This window comes from Propithecus coquereli, unplaced genomic scaffold, assembly GCF_000956105.1.
Source record: "Propithecus coquereli isolate 6110/MARCELLA unplaced genomic scaffold, Pcoq_1.0 Scaffold10, whole genome shotgun sequence".
NCBI lineage: Eukaryota > Metazoa > Chordata > Mammalia > Primates > Indriidae > Propithecus > Propithecus coquereli.
Window position 1 is genome coordinate 12,933,612 of NW_012133858.1, and position 19,993 is coordinate 12,953,604.

Here is a 19,993-nt window from a genome sequence, read left to right on the forward strand (position 1 = left end):
TGCCATTGACTGTGTAACAAACGTGTCATTTCTCCAAGTAGTGAATCATGTTGACAGGGCACATTACATTTTATAAGTTTCTTTTTCTTTATCCAGAACGTTTGTAACTGAAGCACATTTGCTTTTTAAAAGTGAGCTCTGCTGCATTCCAGAGACATTGAAATACTTGTCTTGACCTGGAAAGTCAGTTTCTCTGCTAGCACAGAAAATTTTTAATATGACCAAGATCTTCTCAACACCTTTTTGCTTTGGACTCCTAACTTTGTTATCTGTAATGATCTTTTTAGAATTGGTGCATGGACGGCCATATCTTACCCAAGGTACGTGCACATGAATCTAAAAGCCTATAGGTGAGTAAATCTTAATTTTTCCATTTGCATCACTATGATTTTTTTTGCCATTATTGAAATAATGTTTTAAGACATTAATATAATTGAATGGCCAAATTTCCCTTTTAAGCGGTTGCTGTTCAGAATTAAATGTAATCTATGATGCTGTTCTTCTTAAGCAAATGGTACCAAATTAATTTTACCCAACATTTTACTAAATTAATTTCAACTACATTTTATTTTTTCTAATCATGAGGCACTTATTTCTCAATTGTACTCCATGAGCAAAGATTGAGAATGTATAAATATTAATATAGTGAGGGACATAATCTATTCAATCTAATCATATTTCGAAAGTACATGTTGGGAAAGGAATCTTCATTTTATGAGATTATTAGTAAATTACTTATGAAAGGTAAATAGATCAAAGAAAAATACATCAAGATTAAAAACTTGTGTTTACAGAGATTTGAGGATAATAAAGCATTGGAAATCTGCAGGGCAGTGCCAAGACCCACATTATGCATTAACTATATTTTTCAGGTTTCTAACATACTTGGGGTATTTATGCAAATGAAATAATTTAATCTATGGTATCTACAAATATATATCATGATAAAATAGGTGAAAATAAGGTTTTGCTCTTACAACATTGTAACTTCTATAGTCTTTCTTTAAATTTTTCAGTGCATTCTATTGTAGAGGTAGCTCTTAATCTGAAAATTAATAGAGCTAGATTTAGTGCTCATTTAGTAGATAAACAACTTAACCTCATTGAAACTTTTATATATTTCTTTATGCTTTAAAAATAGTAACTTAATATAATGCTCTCTAATATCCCTTCCAGCTTGAAATTCTGGAGTTTTCTTTTATCTAACTTATCTCCTTGTCAGGAAAAGGCAGATAACCTTTTACTCATCTTACTTAGGGAGAAATCAAGACAGAAATGTAATAAATTTTATTTACATTACACTAGCTTGACAAAAGGATCAAGTGTTCCACTTCCGGATCTAATTCAACTTTGTTAGATCTTGTTGCCTCGAATGTGGTTTTAAAAGTCAATGAAAATTAGAGCATTTCTTTTGGTAGTGGAAATAAGTTTGCATAATCACTTGATATTTATTTATAAGAATTTTGCTTTGAAAAACAAATAGTCTTAGAGACTTAAATGTAAGCCGTGGAATCAAAGATTCTGGATTTTATCCATGGTACTCACATTTTGTCTTTGTCTGATTTAAATCATAGCACTTGATAGGCTTCCATTGTGCTTTCTGTAAAATAATGAGATTTCTAATGTTTCTAACATGGTATAGATGTGTAAGGAAATAAAATAAAAATGTATTATCGCATAATCAGGTCTTTCTTTTAAACTATCTCTGAGGGTCTTTGTATAACTGATGTTGAGCAAAATTTACATTGGTATTCTATTAATGTTTTCAATGCTCAAAAGAAAAAGATCCTGGAATTTCAAAGATAGTTTTTATGTTTATGAAGCAAAGAAAATTAAAGAACTGAGCAATAGTTTAGTATCTTTGGTCTACATATTAATAGAAAACTTTGATGCTGTCCTCTGCCTCAAATCATCCCTCTTCTTCCTTTAACCATTTAACTGTTAGAGTTAATCAGCTGACATTTTGTAGAGACAAGAAAGACAGATGATTTAAAGAAATAATCGGGTCAAATTAGGAGCCATTTCTCTAGCTGAGACCACAGTATTCTCACTCCTAAATTTGAACCTTATTAATCTAGCTTCTGCCCACACTGTAGCTGTTAGTATGAGGAGATAGGGAGAGGGAAAAATGATCCCACAGACATTATGTGATAAAGGTTTGATTTTTCAGACCACCTCATAAAAGTTCATTATAATATATTAATTATTATTTCAATGGAATTATTTGTTAATAGATATTTAGTCAAATCTTCAGGTTTTATAGCCTGAATGAAGTCTGTTGTCTCATTTTCTACTCCAGAATAAAAACATTTATAATGCTGAGAGAGATGAGCCCCTGAGCAACGAATGGCTGTGAGGTAAATTGACAAAGATGGAAAGATGTCAATATGGACAAGGCAGACATCACTTCAGCTCTTCTATAAGGCTTCTTGGATGGTTTAAAGGCAATTCCTGAAAACAAATGGCTCACATTTAAGTGTATATATCAAATAAAATCACAAAATCAACTATTTTTTCTTTTAAAAACAACTGTTAGTTTATTATTTCTTATGTTAAATGCAATAGTAGAAAATTTCAAAAATGCAGATTAAAAAGAAGAAAGTAAAATTCACCTGCAATTCCACTACCCAGAAGTACTCAAGGGTACAACTTTATGGTGCAACCTTCCGGGTATAACCTTTTTCCCTCTGTCTCTCTCAATCTCTCCCTCTCCCTCTCCCTCTTTGTCTCTCTTTGATTATCCATATACCTTCATACATTCAATGATTTTTAAAACAGCCCATCTCTTTGGATTATACACCTCCCTCTACATCTCTTTCATGGGTGAATGTACGAATTGATAATTGTCTGAAAACTCATTTAATTAGAAATATTTTCAGTGACTCAGATTGAAAATGGTGGTTTATGATCATTACAGGAAATGAAGTGTTTCCCGATAGAAAGGATACAAATTATGAGGAACTCTCGCTGGCTCTACTGAATAAAAATTTTGATTTCCAAAGACTTTCCAACCTTGGTGAGTTAAGAATAAAGTCAACCTTCATTTATTAAAAAAATAACAGAATCTATTCTGTCTTGAAACTCGCTCTTTCTAAATGTTTATTTTTATTAAATAAAATAACTACTTTTTTATACGCCATGCTTAAGGCTTAGGTGTTTTTCTTATTTCATATTCGTCCTAAAATCTTGGAGTAGTTAAAAATATTAAAAGCCTATTTTGTTTAATTTGAGGTTTCTAATGGGATTGGTAAAAAATTAAAAATTAACAATTAAAAAATTGTTACCTTTACTCATATTTTCCTCTTATCTATGCAACTCTGTACTTATACACTTAGTATTTTCTTTTACTAATACTTCAAGATTACTGTGTTTATAGGTTTCTACTAGAAATTTCACAAATTAACTGCAGTTTTGTGGTAGTTAACTTTGCACCTTTTTCAATCCAATTCTTCCAGTCTGGGAAAGGGAGTAGAGATCATGAACGGGAAATTTAGGCTGTATCAGTGCAGATTAGTTTCACTTGAAGAGCGGGAAAATCTGACTCAAAAATATGCATCAAAAAAAAAAAAAGTAAAAAAATGTCTCCCCTCTCCCCTAAAAAAAAAAAAAAGTAAAAAAAAGTAAAAAAAGAAAAAATATATGCATCAGACTGTTCTCCATGTATGAATGAGATTTTGTCAGAAATTTAGCAAGTCTAGCCTAAGTCATAACATGACAATATGACAATGTGGTACTCTCATACAACATCTGAAGTATTCTAAAAAATGTCTGTATCCTTAGGATGAAATGCTAGTTAAAAGAATTTAAAAATAACTTAATAAAAACTCTTAAAATGCAGGGTTTTAACAGTAGAAGTAAGATATTCTTATTATAGAAAATAAATGAAATTATAAAAAAAATCATACCCAAATTGTAAAACCTGGAGAGTTAATATTTTGGAGAATTTTCTTCTTGAATGACTTATGTATAGCATTTGTGACCTGCTTTTATTTTCACTTAATCTTACTTTGTAAGAATCTCCTCAGATCAGTAAAAATATTTTATTTCTAAATAATAGGCCATGTTAGAACTATGATCTACTTTAGCAAACTTGTGCTTATTGTTAGAAATTATATATTTTCTCATAACAAAACTGCATTTCAGTATTGAGGGCATTGAAAAATATATTGAGGGCTTTATGTTAGGAATGAGTGGGTGATCCAAATCATGTGAATGAAAACCTTTGGCTAAGGTCCTAAATGTGTTTTCTGGAGTGAATTAAATATTACTTCCAATGTACATTTTTTCATGTGACAAATGTGTCTTGCAGATATAGAACTGGCTAACAAATTGGAAGAACTTAACCAGGTGAGACTGTGAAATACTTAAATGATCAATTTTAATAACAATTATACAGCAAATTCTTTTTGATATAATGTTTTAAAAATCATTAATATTACAATGTAAAGTTTTTATTATTGCTAGAGAAAGGGTGAAGTAATTCATGAGAAAAAAAATCAACTTAAACTAAAAAAACAAAAACAAAACAAAACTAGCTGAAGTGATCATAGTATAGGATGTCTAGAAATGTGGATTCTAGTTTTAGCTCTCCAATTACCTAACTATGAAAACTTGGGCAAACTACAATTCTCTGGATGTGAATTCTCATCTGTGAAATGGGAGGCTATAAACAGATGGGTGTTTTCTGTTGTTCCTATTCTTTTTAAAGAGCGGGAATCTCTTTTTCCCCAAACAAAATGTTAGTGGTTCCAGTAAACGAAACATGCAAGAGTACAGCTGTTCTGCTTGAAGCAGCAGGTGTGGAGAGCCTGAAGAGCTGTCCTCTTTGTAGGGAGGGCCCTAGCAACAGTTTCTTCTCTACTTCTTGATATGGTATGAAGAAAATTTGAAAATCTTTGGATTAGATGATTTCTAAACTCTTTCAAATATACTTACATGCAATTCCATTATTGTGCAAACTGGCCATTTGGGAGAGAAAATTACATTCATCATTCTCTTCCCAGCAGGGAACATGGAGACATGCAGTGGTCCAGGCTGAATCCTACTTTTATAGAGTTAGGTCTGCAGGGTTTAGGCAATTAGAGAGATTATTAAAAATTAAGATAAGTTGAATCCTGTGTGGAAACACATAACTCTTTGGAGCTCCTTGAAAAGGCCTGTTCACTATAGGTGACATAAAATCAAGTCCAGCTACACAGGCTATATTTACATGTTCCTCATTAATTAATACCCAGAGTTGACTTCCTTTGCCCAAAACCTGTTTCTTCCTAATCTCCTGTTGAGTCATGTACCTTTTCCAGCCAGCCTTTAAATGTATGTTTCCTATTTGTTTATTTTTGTTTATTTTTTTATTCCTTTTTTTACCTTTCCCTCTTTTTCTCTCTTTCTTGCATTCTTCCATCATTCCTTCCTTTTTTCCCATTTTTATCCTTTCTCTTCTTCAATAGAGAACAGCATTGTTGTCATTAAAGACTAATTATCGTTTTTAAATTTTAACAGCTGGAAAAGCTGAAAGACCCACTCGTCAGGGCAAAGGATGCTGATATGCCCTATGCTATAGATGGTCTATTCTCCTCCCATCCTAACAAGCGTGGTAAGGTTTTATTTCAAACTTTTAAAATTGATTTCCAAAAGATTATTTTTGCAATTATTTCAGTTAGGGAAAAAATTCAGTTGACATTTCTTAATCTGTGGTGATGAAGATCAAGACTCCTATTTTTTTAAAAAAGATCCCGATAAAAGTGTTCCCATGTAAATGTATCTGAATTTTGTCATGTTTGCAATGTCACACTTTCCAGGTTTAAATAAAATAGGTCTTTATTGTATAAATCTTGTTTACCTTTGCTATTTTGGCTTAAACATTGAAGCTTGGAGGATCGAAAATAGAAATAATCAAGTTTTAAGTCCGTTCAAAATTTTAGAGAATCTTTTTTGACATAAAGAAAAACCTCATTGTTATAACAATTGGTCCAATGTTTCATTCGTAACATTTAATTTTAGAACGATTACTCTCTTGGATCACTCTAAATTTTCATAACTTTTCCTGGGAAACTCTTGTTTCTTACTGACTTAGTTCTTATTTTTGAAACAGTTATATTAATGTTTATTGATATAGTGATATGAGATTTTCTAAGGCATATTTATTTTTACTTGTCCCCCATCCCAGATTCGTTTTTAACTTCTCTAAAAACATATTTTTATAGTAACTACTAAAAGGGAAGAGGATGAATTAGTATTAAGCACTTAGCATATACCAGACATTTTATATTTTAATATCTCAAAATATAGTGGTTAAGCACTTAGACTTTAGAGCTAGACTATCTGGGTTCAAATCTTAACTTTGATATTTCCTACCTATGTGATTTTGGGCAATTATCTAATTTCCTCTGCCTCATTTTCTTCGCCTCAAAATGGAGATAATAATAATAATCTTCGTAGGATTGTTGGGAGGATTAAATGAACTGAATTAATTTAGAAATAACACTTGGCATATAGTAGGTACTATGTTAGCTTAACTATTTTTTTTATCCTTTTGATCATTATTACTATAATTATGTTATTCTAATATGACTGTTTTATAGATGAGAAAACTACATCTTAGGAAGGATTAAATTATATGCCAAAAATAACCCAAGTGCTAAGTGACTTAGCTAATGAGCCTGAAGGGGAAATGATAGATGAAGTGGAAGGTGGAAGAGAGGAAACCTTGCAGCTTTTTAAAGACTTTAGCATTTACTTTGTGTCATAGGGGAAACCACTGGAAAGTTTTGAGCAAATGAGTGATATAGAATAAGTTTTACCAGAATCACTCTTGATGCTTTATGGGGAATATACTGCAAAAGGGGGGCAAAGATGGAAGCAGAGACCTTTAATGAGCTACTTTAATGGTCTGCGTGATGCGTGGTAGTAGCTTGGGTTAGGATGGCAATAGTGAATTGAGAAGGGCTCTAATTGTGGATATATTTTTTAACAAAAAGTCAACAAAATTTCCTGTAGAATTACACATGGGGTGTAAAAGAAAGGCAGGTGTCAAAAATTACTCCAAGGTTTTTTTTCTTATCAACTAGCAAAAAAAGCAATCTCTGTTTACTGAGCCAAGGATAGCTAGAGGAGGAGAAAATTTGGAGGAGAAAGGTTGAAATAGAGATTCTTTTTTTTTTTTCTGGACCTTTCCTGAGTCAGTATAGATTAGGCTATTACGTGTTAATAATTTTAATCTAAATCTCAGAGGCTTAGTGCAATAAAGTTCAAGCACAAAGTTCAATGCATGTAGCACAGCATCATTCTATTTTGTAGCTATATCATCTAGAATGTTGATATATCTTAATGGCCTTCAAGATTGCCAAGGCAGAAGAGAAGGGTAGAGGACACATCCCAGCTCTCAACTGCCTCAGTTCAGAAGCGACTCACATCAATTCTACTGAAGTCAATTGGCCAGAATTAGTAACTTGGGCTGCCACCAACATATTGGTAAGACAGGCTGTTGCTTAATGTAAGGAAGTACCTATAACACTTGGTGAGCACTGCCTTACCACAAGCAATCCTTCGGTCTCTTCTTAAAAACAGACTATATTCAACCAATTCCCATTACAGACAACCTCAAATCTCTTCTTCCTGACTGCATGCAGTACAAAGAAGAGGCTTTCCAGGATATACTTACTAGTCTTCATCATTTACAATGTGGCTGCTCTTCATTCACAGACCTATTAACTAAAAAGACAAATTATTCACTCCACACAAACCCAGTAATTGGCAGAGGAACAGGGAAAGGATAACCACAACCAATAATCCTGTTCATAAAGAGAAGAACAAGAGACACATAACATCTGGAATGCTAGCCTCCAAAAATTCTGAAATCTCCCTGGGCAAATATTGCAATGGTCTCTTGCCCTGGGAATAAAGAAAGGTTTGATAATTAGGGCCTGGTAGTTTCCAGGAAGATCCCTTTGTTCATTGTATTGTTTTCCCTGGTTCCACCCTTTCTCACGCTTTTGCTTTTCTGTTATTATCCCCGTACACATGTCCTGCTTAGGGGAATATTCCATCCTTGTGAATTGCACAGTTGTCTCAAGTCTCTTCTTAACTTTCACAAGGTTAAAAGCCTGTGGTTTATTTTTTCTTAAAGTGCTCAAGACATTTTTTATTCTAGGATTCATGGTTTCTTTGGCAATGATTTTTTTTTTCCAAGATTTTGGGAAGCTTCTCAACAATTTCCTACAAACAAAGATTTTTTTAAAAAGCAATTTTAATTATTTTGCATTCCTACCCCCAACTTAAGAGTAGTTGCCTTGAAGGTATCTGGAACATACGTTAAAGTCCACACACTTAATCTGATATTTTCACCGAGTTTTTTTTATTACAACTAATATTTACTGAGCATCTGTCACTGAGAGTCATCTGACAATGATTTTAAATTCCATTTTACAGTGTTGGGGATCTAGAAGCAGTCAGCTTTTTCAATGTTTCAAGACATTGTACTTCTGAACTCTCTATTCCTTTTTTATTTGTTTGCAAAGAAACCAGTTCCTTTCTGAGCTCATCAATTTCTTGCAATTCCTTGCTAAATGCCTGCAAATTTTCTGTTTTTCAACCTTTTCTTTTAGAAGTTCAAGAGACACATGATCTGAATATCAAACTGTTGCAGATGTCTGTTTTACCACATATTTTTCCATTTAATAAAATGCCTCTTAATTTCTTCAACCAATGATATTAATTTCCTTGCCATTAATGAGTTATTGACACTATACCACATTTTAAGTACTTCTTAGAGTAGCACCCCTCACTTAAAGTTATCAAATTGTATATTGGGATATGCTAGGCAAATTACATAAACAAAATAACCTTAAAATTGCATCGGTGCAACTTGCTATAAATTTTGTCTTGAGTCTACATGAAGCTTTAGGTATGTCAATAACTTTTCCCTTACTTTGTGCCTACACTATGTGAAACTGATGGTGTCTAATGCCCCCATAGCAGGATAAGAGAAGGACGAAGCAGGTAATCATGCTTTTAACTGCCAGAACTAGGCACATGATCCCAATCTAGCTTAATGGGGCTGGAGGAGCTCCTGGGAAAGGTAGAGAAGCACAAAGAGTAGATGAAGAGTCCTATCCCTACCATAGATTTTGGGGGTTTATTATGCCATCTACAATAAAATCTTCCCAGTAGTAATTTGAGTAGATCATTGGATATATGGATGTGGAGTTTGGGAAAGCAGCCCAGATTAGAGATAAAAATTTGATAATTATCAGCATATCATTATAGTTTGGCATTGTGATGAGACTGTCTAGGGAGTGACTACAGATATAAAGGGAAGATAGCCAAGGACTGAGACTCAGGTCCCTTCAAGGTTAGAGACTGAGCAGATGAGAGAAATTCAGCAAAAGAGGCAGAGTAGGAGCGGCTACCAAGGAAGCAGGTAACAAGTAAAGCAAAGGCCAGAAGTCACGTAAAAAAAATAGTTTCTAGGAAAAAAGGAGTTCAACTGTTTCGAAAGCTATGGTAGATCCAATAATTTGAGAACTGAGAGCTTCCAGCTGAATTCAGTAGTGAAAAGATCATTAATAACCTTGATAAGAATTGTTTGGAGAAATTTTGCTTAAAGAAAATATGATTAAGGAACTGGAACCACTGACAACTCTTTTGAGGAATTTTATTCTAAAGGGTAGAAAAAATTGGGACATTAACTAGAATGATTTGAAAGAGTAAAGGAAGCTGTTTGCTTGTTTTTAAGCAAATTGCTACTAAAACATATTTGTATATAGTAGGAACTAAGTAAATATTTGTGGTGCTGAAAGTATGAAATAGACACGTAAATTAATTCACAAAAACACGAACCACATTTTACATGCAGTGTATTGCTATTATCAAAACTAGAAACTGATCATCATGAATAACAATGAATGAAGGCAAAATGAACCCAGAAATCCAGCTTACTGGATTACTGTGAAATATTGTAAATTTCTTTGGTCATTTGTATAGTTGATAGACACTTACTACACATATAGCTATCCAAAATCCAGCATCGTGGTAAAAACAAGGAATATAAGAGTGCACCAGACAGACATCAAGGGACATTAAAATGCTGGCTGGGGTTTTACTGCATGCAAATGATAAGAGATATACAGTGTAAACACTGGGGAATTGGCTCTACTGGCAATACCATTCATGACAGTTTCCTTCAACGAGGTCCAAAAAATTCTCCAAACTGTATTTCTTTACATACTTAATTGAGCTGTTAATGGGGTGTAAGTGAAGGTTAACATTTTTTCTTCCAGACTGAGGTATTCAAAGATATCTGAAAGGACAGAGTGGGCAATGATGATAACTTTTCAAAGCATACTGTAAAAAGAAGTTTGTATGGGCATGGTGATGTCCCCTTGTAGTCCTAGTTATTCAGGAGGCTGAGGCAGGAGGATTGCTTGAGGCCAGGAGTTCGAAGCTGCAGATAGCGCCTGTGAATGGCCACTGCACTCTGGCCAGGGCAACATGGTGGGGTTCTGTCTTAAAAAAAAAAAAAGGGAGAAGATTGAATTTGTGGGCAAAACTCCTTAGTTCAATGTCGGAAAATAAACTTCTGCTTTTGTAGGGTTAGAATGTTATTTTGTTTAAGAAAAACTAGCTCCTCTGGTAAAAACGAAAAGTAAACTCTGAGTGCTATCATAACACCCTGTGTTATGTGGTAATGAGCACAGGGGATGCGGTTTAAAAACCGAGTTTCATTGGGGAGGCAAACCTGGGCACACGCAAAGACTTTTATCATTTATTTCAATGAGTAGCTTAACTGTACTATAAGTTTTTCAGTTCTTTTTCATAATAAATCCATTAATCAGTAGTGAATCAAAGATCTCCCAGAGATCTTAGTTTTATAAGCTATTTAGATAAAGGAAATTAGAGAAATTTATAATTAGTTAGATGAAGGTACTGTAAGTTAGACAATTGATTGGGAACAACTTACAGATTTAAAATGACTCATTTATACCTTTGAAGACTGAAATGCTGATAGATTTGGTTTTGTTTGTCTGAAGTGTTTTTTTATGATCTGAATGGGAAGACTCAATGTGATACAGAATGAATTTAATTAAATATCATTGGATGGTTTGCAGAGTGATCTTTAAACTTTCTACTCTCTTCTTCTCTCAGTAAACAGAAGCACATTTAGGACTGCTTTTACTTATGTGACTTTCTCTCCAGTATTTTGGTTACCCCAAGTGTAAAACAAATGGGTGAATCTCAAAGAACTATCTGCTGTATTCTCTGGACTGTGTCACATGTATTATAATGCATAATAGTGCTGTCCAGTAGAACTTTCTGTGATAGGAACATTCTCTAATTTGCATTGCCCATTGTGATAGTCAATGGATACAAGTCACTATTCAGCACTTGAAATGTGACTAGTATAATGGAGAAGTTGATTTTTTAATTTATTTAATTGCAATTAATTTAAAGATCCACATATTGAACATCCCTTTTACAAAACTCTCTTTTCTCTCTCTTATTCAGGCACATAAACTACTTTATTCAAATGTAAGTTTTTATCAGATATTCTCCTAATAAATAATTTTTTTTATTTTCTTCTTTAGCATGCTTTTGGAAATACTGTGTTTAAAGATTTTTCTCTGGATGCGAAAAATCTAAAGATGTCAGGAAAAGATATATATCTACTCACTCTACTGCTTAAAGGTTGTTGTGGTTTCAAGCATAAAGAGACTGTGACATTTGTTTTGCATATTATTTTCACACCTTGCTAAATTGTTACTAAGTGGGTTATAATATGCTTTAAGTTTATGTTGTGAATAATGACAAATCAGTTGCACTATTGAATGGCACAGGACTATCAAAATGGCTTTGTAAAGTTAGAGTGCTGTCCAATTGTATGTTTTTTATAAATTCATTGTCTACATATAGTTTTCTCCTGTTGTGAATATACTGTTGAACTATCACTTAAAATATTTTCAAAAGCATCTTGGAAAGTTAAAATAAATTATGTTGTCTTAATTTATGTGGAAAATATGCATTATTATTCTTTCTCTTTTTTATGATTGTGATGGCCACCCTCTCTTTTATGTTCATTTGGACAATTGTCATTGAAACTATTACAACAAATGAATACATTACTAAGAAGCAGAAATATATCACTTATTGGGCTCTGGGAGAAAATAGTAGATGTCTCAGATATAAAATGTTAAGAAAACTTTCTTACAGAATAATTTGCCTTTTGTTTCTTAATTCTCATTCCTGCCTCCTCCACAATATGAGAAACTGTGTGAGACTGCAACATGACTGCAAGACGCTAGAAATAATGTGCTAAAACAACCACAAAAAAAATTTAAAAATTGGCTTTTTCTTGATTAGTTTTTGTTTTATATCTATACATCAAACTGCTCTTGCTTACATTGAAAAAGTTTATTTAATCAATCCATGGCTGGGAGTTCAACCCTAATTTTGTTTGCTACCTGTGCTGCCACAGATATATTGTCAAAGTAACTTTATAATTAAAGAATATTAATGACTACATTAGTATGTGATAGCTGATTAGATGAGCCTACATACATTCCCTTACTTTACATTATGGGGGGGATGTAGTTTTATTTATATAATATTAATTTTTTGGTGCTTAAAGAAAAAATGAACAATATTGCTTAAACTAAAAATGAAGAATAAACAAGGACATAAACGGTCCAAGGTGAACAATATGCTTGTAGTACTGAGCTTGCTAAGGAACTATTGAAATGTTCATAAATAAATATTAGTTGCACAATGATGTCTAAAAATGTTCCCACATATTTACAACAGTTGTGAACACAAATATAATGCTATCATAAAGAAAGATGTGAACAACTGCTTTCATCATCTCAAGTTTATTAATTTTGGAAAAGTTGACCAATATTCAAGCACCTTGAGCTTTTCAATATAATGGGTAATGTCATTCAAAAAACTTTTGAGGCCGGGCGCGGTGGCTCACGCCTGTAATCCTAGCACTCTGGGAGGCCAAGGTGGATGGATCATTTGAGCTCAGGAGTTCGAGACCAGCCTGAGCAACAGCGAGACCCCATCTCTACCAAAAATAGAAAGAAATTAATTGGACAGCTAAAAATATATAGAAAAAATTAGCCGGGCATGGTGGCTCATGCCTGTAGTCCCAGCTACTCAGGAGGCTGAGGCAGAAGGATCACTTGAGCCCAGGAGTTTGAGGTTGCTGTGAGCTAGGCTGATGCCATGGCACTCTAGCCCAGGCAACAGAGTGAGACTCTGTCTCAAAAAAAAAAAAAAAAAAAAACTTTTGATACTTCTTCCTTTTAAAAGATTCCATCAATTTATTTTTAATAATTTGCTTTAAAAAATTTAATTCCCTAAAGCTATGTGTAGATTAAAGGTACAATTTGATGGACATTTCATAGTGTGAGTAAATTTTAAGACACAGTGTGCAGGAATTACATCCTACTGAAGTTGATTATGTATTTGACACCAGAATTCAGAAATCCATATTCACATATTCATTTGTTCTATGAAGCTCCACACAGGAAAGAAGAGAAAAAAAGGTAATGCATTATTTTGAAGTTGAAATATAGTCATATTTAGTAGTATACAATGTATTAGACAAATACATGAGATGATTCGTCATATTCTTAACAGAAATTATGTCTTAATTTACTGCTATGTTAAAACAATACCCTATTTAAGCCAGTACATTGCTGACTTATTTTCTATTCTGTGTAAAATCGTGGTAAAAATTAAAATATGAAATAAAACAGAGTTATAAACAGAGAACACATTTTTCTCTTTATCTTCGTGGAAGTCTTATGCATATATTATGAGACAAACACATTATACATTAGAATAGAGCATAAATCAATATTTTGCCACTTCTTACTATAATTAAATTGGATGCCATAGCCCATTTTGAATTAAATAATAAAGAATGTAGGGAATCAATTTGTTTAATCCAACTTCAAATCTTTATCATGAGAAATTTTTAGACTGAAGTAGGTTTTCATACTTTTCGTCAAGCACGAAGCAGCACCTGGTTGAATTAGAAGCTTACAAATATACAAATGGGAGAAAAAGGAAAGAAAGGGTATCTAAGGAATAGGACACATTTCTATAGTTCATGAGAAGCTTGGGAAAAGGTGAGATGAAATAACTTCTTAAATAATTCTTTCAAACTGTGAGTCCTGCACCTAGGTAACACTACTAGCTTTCTAATACAAGTTTATGAAAATCAGAATTAGTTAGCTTTCTCAAAATCCATTTCTCTTTGCTATATCCCTCTACTACAATTATAAGAAACATTAATTTACTGTTTTTTCCCTTGAATTTGAAGATTTTCAATTTGAAAAATTTCTAGAAAAACTAAGAAGTTATATACAAAACCAGTATGTATTCTATGTACACATGTTCATTTCTGTCACTTCTTTTCAGCTCTTTTAAACTGGGTCTCTAAAAAGCACATTAGACAACTGAACAATTAGCCTTTTATAAAGGTCAATCATTGAATTCAGTTCTTTCCTGAAGCATTTTTGTCATCATGATGTTTCTTTGAGTTTATTTTACTCTTTGGATCATATGAGTACAATAATTTTTAGTGAAAATCAGCAACTACTCATTTCTCTCTCCTTTTAATGGAAAGACACATTCTCACGGCACTCTTTATACTGAAATAAAGCTTTGCTCTACTAGCCAAAACTTTTTTCCTCCCATGTATCAGGTCTGTTTGACAGTGATTACTAAGGCTTAAAGAAGTGTTTTCCAGATGCTTTATAAACTTCTGCTAAATAACTTATGCTGAATCTCTGGTCCAGGGAATAAGGTTTATTGTGTGTTTTGAAAGCATATTCAATGCACAGCAGGCTTGTGTTCCTAAACTACAGTAACGTCACAATTATTGCTGAGAACTGAGCTTTCCAGAAAACCAAAACGTATGCTTTGATAGGTCAATTAAAAATAATCTGAAACATTTTAAAGAAATAATTTTCAAATACATTATGCTCGTTAATGGCTTATTAAGCACAGTGTATGAAACAGACTAAGCAGTTTCTTAGATGAGTCAATAACATCAAAATGATCGCTTATTGTATTATGCTGAAATGTACTGTGCTAAAATGATGTGTACTTAACTGACCCCACACTGCTTTGGTAGTTTACTACTTGGTGATCCTTTAACTTTTCCCCTACTTTTATCTTTACTTCTGTGTGTAGCTATTCCTCTCATAATGAGGCACTGCTGCTCTTAACTATCAGTTAAAATTTAGACATATGGAAAATTGTTAGCGTACAAGGAATATCCAAGCTTGGCAAATGAATAACATCCTTCACTTTTTAAATTCTAAGTCAATATACTCACTGGGACTGTGTTTTCATTTGGTTGAACATAACTAAAACTTGAACACAATAAGAGAAGCCTAATTTCATAATTATTACCCAACAGGCTCACTGACAAAGGAAAAGAGTACTATGAAAGTACTCAAAAGAAAATATATAGCATTGTCTTTCTTTATTCTCCCATAATGAACAAACAAATTGCATCTAAATTTTATAGAAGCAAATCTGTCTTTCATTATTATTCTTTAACTGCAAAAGTGTGAATGGTCAATGTGTATAGAAGACATTTCACTGAATTGTGCTTTTTAATTGCTATTTTAAAAGTAAAATTTGGGGGGGACAGGTAACCATACCTGAATAATTAAAAGTATATATATATTTTAAAATATACATGCATCAAAATTATCAGCACAATTTAACTGAAGCTGTAACAATACTGTGATGTGATGAACTGAAGTTCAAGCTTTGGAAAGGATTTGCAGAAAGCCAGTTCCTTAAAAGTTTAATCATTAAGGAGTGTGAAGAACTTCATTGAAGCATCTTTCATATTTCTGTGACATTTCATCCAAGGATGTTGCATCTGCAAAAATGAAAGTTGAAGTTGTTAAAGCTAATGAGAACTTTGTAGATCAGGTAGAAGTCCACTAACTTCACTTAAGCTCTTAACCCTCTAATTATTGTTTATTATGGCTTTTATTTATATGGAATGTTTTTATTTCAAGGCAATCATGTAGAATGATAATTTCAGGTCAAAATGCATTAAAAAGAATGTTTTAAACATATAAGATAGGTGCTTATGCTCAAGTTTTAATAAAAATTATGAAATCACTTGTCACAACTTTTTTCTTCAGGTACCTACTATAGTCTATTTTGCTTTATTTTTCAATGTTGGTTCAAAGGATGCTTCCACGACAAACAAAAGGATAAAGAGAACTGACTACTACTTTCTGTTTATTGTTGTGATAACATATTGATAATTTTATACGTTTTGCTCATGTTAAAAGGATCCAACCATATACTGGCATTTAAACATAATATTCCTGCTGTACTTGAGAGTTATATTAATTTATTTGAATGGTAGTATGCTAATATTGCTCTAAAATAAAAATTGTCAGTATAAAACAGCAAACATGTGCCTCACTTTATTGAAAGAAAAGTCTTAATGCACGTGGCACCAAGTGATAGTAAAATTAATGGTAAAATTTCTAATTTCATCAAGTAGACATCCTGAGTTCAATGGCAAAGACCAAGAATTTGTCATCTAGAGAAGAAGCTATGAAACCTTAGACAAAACACTTCTTTGAATTTGAGTCACTTAGAACTAAGGCCTATTAAAAACTCAAAGTTTTGGTAAAATATACTAATGGTTTGGAGAAGCCATTGCATAAATATCAGATTATCTTCCTTTCCAAAACATGTATCAGGGAAGAGATTAGCGTTTGGTGTGGAAACTAGGTAGCACACAGCAGCTGTATGTAGACTTGACCTCAAACCAAGCAAAACTTACTTCCACAAGTAGGTACCAGTTTCACTTTTAGTGTGAAGACTTAAAATGAAACCCAGAAGGCGAAAATTCACAAATCGACCTGCTCTAAAAGAGAATACATCAACCCTCACAGAAGTGAAAGGTTTTACTAAAGCCTGAAATACCATTTTTGTTTACTTTAGAAATGTATAACCGGTGAAGTTAGCATCCAAAATGAAAATTTAGCACCAAGAAGACCTTTTGGGTCATGAAGAGAATGTTGGCCTAGAAGTCCAAAGACTTGAGTCCTAGATCTTGCTCTGCCCAAGAGTCTATAAAATTTTGGACAAATCAATGTCCTCGCACAGCTCCAGCTCCTGAATTGTTTAAAAAATGGGTTTTGGCCAGGCGCGGTGGCTCACGCCTGTAATCCCAGCACTCTGGGAGGCCGAGATGGGCGGATTGTTTGAGCTCAGGAGTTCGAAACCAGCCTGAGCAAGAGCGAGACCCCGTCTCTACTAAAAATAGAAAGAAATAGTCAGGCATGGTGGCGCATGCCTGTAGTCCCAGTCACTCGGGAGGCTGAGGCAGTAGGATCTCTTGAGCCCAGGAAGTTTGAGGTTGCTGTGAGCTAGGCTGACTCCATGGCACTTAGCCACAGCAGAAGAGTGAGACTCTGTCTCAAAAAAAAAAAAAAAAAAAAAATGGGTTCCGATGAAATAAAAGTTGATGTTCTTGAAACATTAAGCTCTATGACTATGTGAACATTATTTAATGATTCTTAATGTATAATCTATTAAATGATGCACATATTACATCCCCTATTTAATTAAAAGAAATACTGTGACTGTAGGAAAAAATTATCAAAAACAACTTTGAAAATTTGATTGGAAATTAGAAATAAATTATTATTTCATCGTTTTGTTATTCATGAAATAAAACATGAAACCATTCGAGGAAGTAAAAAACATCTGAGAAATCTTGGTGATAGTGGAGGGAAATAATATTAATGAATAGAAACAATGATTGAATAGGTCAACGATTGACAATGATTGACAAAAGGGAAAGAGAAAATATTTGATGAGTCCTCTAAACCGACACTTTTGTGATACTACTATCTTCAGATTTTAATAATAAGAACAGTGATTGTCAAGATGCTTAACAAAGTTTGCTAAGAGAAGGACAAAATATACAAATTTGGATTTAAAACAACGGTGATTCAGGAAACACTGTATTAATTCAACTCTCTTCATAGTTTAGTAGCTATCTGAAGTTTCTATGGTCTAAGACTTCATGTGAAAATTGACATGAAAACAAGTTCCCTACATGATTTGTTTATCATAACTCTGTTTTGGTTGAATTCGGAAATGTTAAAATGAATGGGTGATAATCAAGGGTAGCAAAGGTACATGTGTAAACCAGTCAAACTTAATTATTTTCATCTCAGTGTCATAGTGTTCTCAATGCATCAAAAAACTGGAGTACTGTGACCTTGATTGAAAGAGTTACTTGGTTTTTAATAGCGATTAGGTAGTTCCTATTCAGACATAATGTGGCAGATTTTAACACCCCTGAAGTGCGACGATACTTTGTCTGTCTCTAGATATGAAGAAATAAAGTTCAATCTGAGTTTTGAAGATGGTGCTTCAAAAGGCAGTGTTTTTGGAAGTATTCAATAAGTCCTCTTGTATTTATAGGCATTCAGTACCTTGAGAACTTTATTAAACAACTCCATGAGACAAAAATTTCTTTTAATTAAGTTATTCTGAGAATGAGAGAGTAGAGGTAAAATATTGACTACTCATTGTGGCTTTAGAACGTTTGAGGATGAGGAATAAGATTGGGTGATCTAAATTGAGAGATGAGGGCTAATGTGATGCTTTGAGGGTCTCTGTGTCATTGATCTGAAGATCATCTTGAGAGAAGCAGAAAGAACTCCCTCTTCTCTAGCCTGAAATTGTTAAAGCAGTTCCAGGTTGTCTTATTCATTTGGGAGGGAGTATGCACCTTTTATAAGCCTTACTGGGATAAAATATATTACCTAGATTTCACATACCAGAAACATTTATTTAATGTTTAAAAGATATAATATGTATGACTAAATTTAGTGTTTGGCATATAAACTGAGGATTTAAGCCTTCTGGATTTTAATTCTATGTGCATCACTTATACTCTGTGGCATTGTAAGTTAATATTTCTAAGCCTTCCACTTATTTGTGTAATAATAATAATTACTGATGATTATTAAGTGCTTAATATATGTCAGGTACTATTTTAAGTGTTTAATATGTATCTATTCATGTAATCCTCAGGGCAATGCTATGTGATAGACATTATTCTTCTAATTTTATAGAGGAGGGTTTCAGAATTTAAGCAAGTTCACACAGCTAGCAATAGATGGCCTTGTATTTGAACCCATGAAGGCTAATCTCCGTAGCTGGCACCTTTACCCCTTATACCATACTGCTTCTCAAGATATTGGAGATAGTAATAGTACTACTTTATGGAACAAAACGATTAAATGAAGCAATGCATGTAAAACACTAAGTGTAGGGCCCAGCAAGAGTAAATTTTCAGAACTCTAGTATAAACTGTTATTCCTTGCATTTATTGTGTGTCCAATGTATTCCTGGACTACCACAAACATCTAATTTAATCTTCATAATACTACTATGTTATTATCAATATATACACAATGCAGAAAAATAAGGTATCTTGACAGAGATAAAATAATGGATGAGTGACAGAGCCAGGATTTGGATAAGGTGTTTTGATTTAGTGGCTAATACTTTAACTGCCACATCATTCTCTCTTGTATGTTCCATGTACATATCATACAAAATGATATGTATCACAGGAATGTGTCTTCTTCATAGCACAGGGATTGCTACACATTAATGTATATTTACGAAGGTGATTTACTATGTTAATTATAATCTTAACCCTTGTTTGCATATTAACATTCAATAATTAAATAAGAGTCTGTAAAAATAGCAAAATCACTAATTTTGTGGGGGACAAAGCAGATCTTGGACACTCTTGCTTTCTAAATGTTTAAATTATTCAATATTAATATACTATACTAATTGAATATAGAAAAATTTGAAAATGTGGATTTATAAGATAAGAAATCAAAAGGGGGATTTGGATTGATTAGTCCTTCGTGAAATGTTAATCAAATGCCTTCACACATCCTTATTTATTTAA

General features: G+C 33.1%; 1 protein-coding gene across 1 annotated transcript; it reads left to right on the top strand.

Moving 5' to 3' along the window:
• The first annotated feature begins 217 nt into the window (after positions 1-217).
• On the top strand, positions 218-11,608 carry UTS2B (urotensin 2B). The gene is made up of 5 exons (XM_012641015.1): positions 218-320; positions 2,918-3,016; positions 4,310-4,347; positions 5,500-5,593; positions 11,583-11,608. The coding sequence occupies exons 1-5, from the start codon at positions 218-220 to the stop codon at positions 11,606-11,608; spliced, it is 360 nt and encodes a 119-aa protein (XP_012496469.1).
• The last annotated feature ends 8,385 nt before the right edge of the window (positions 11,609-19,993 follow it).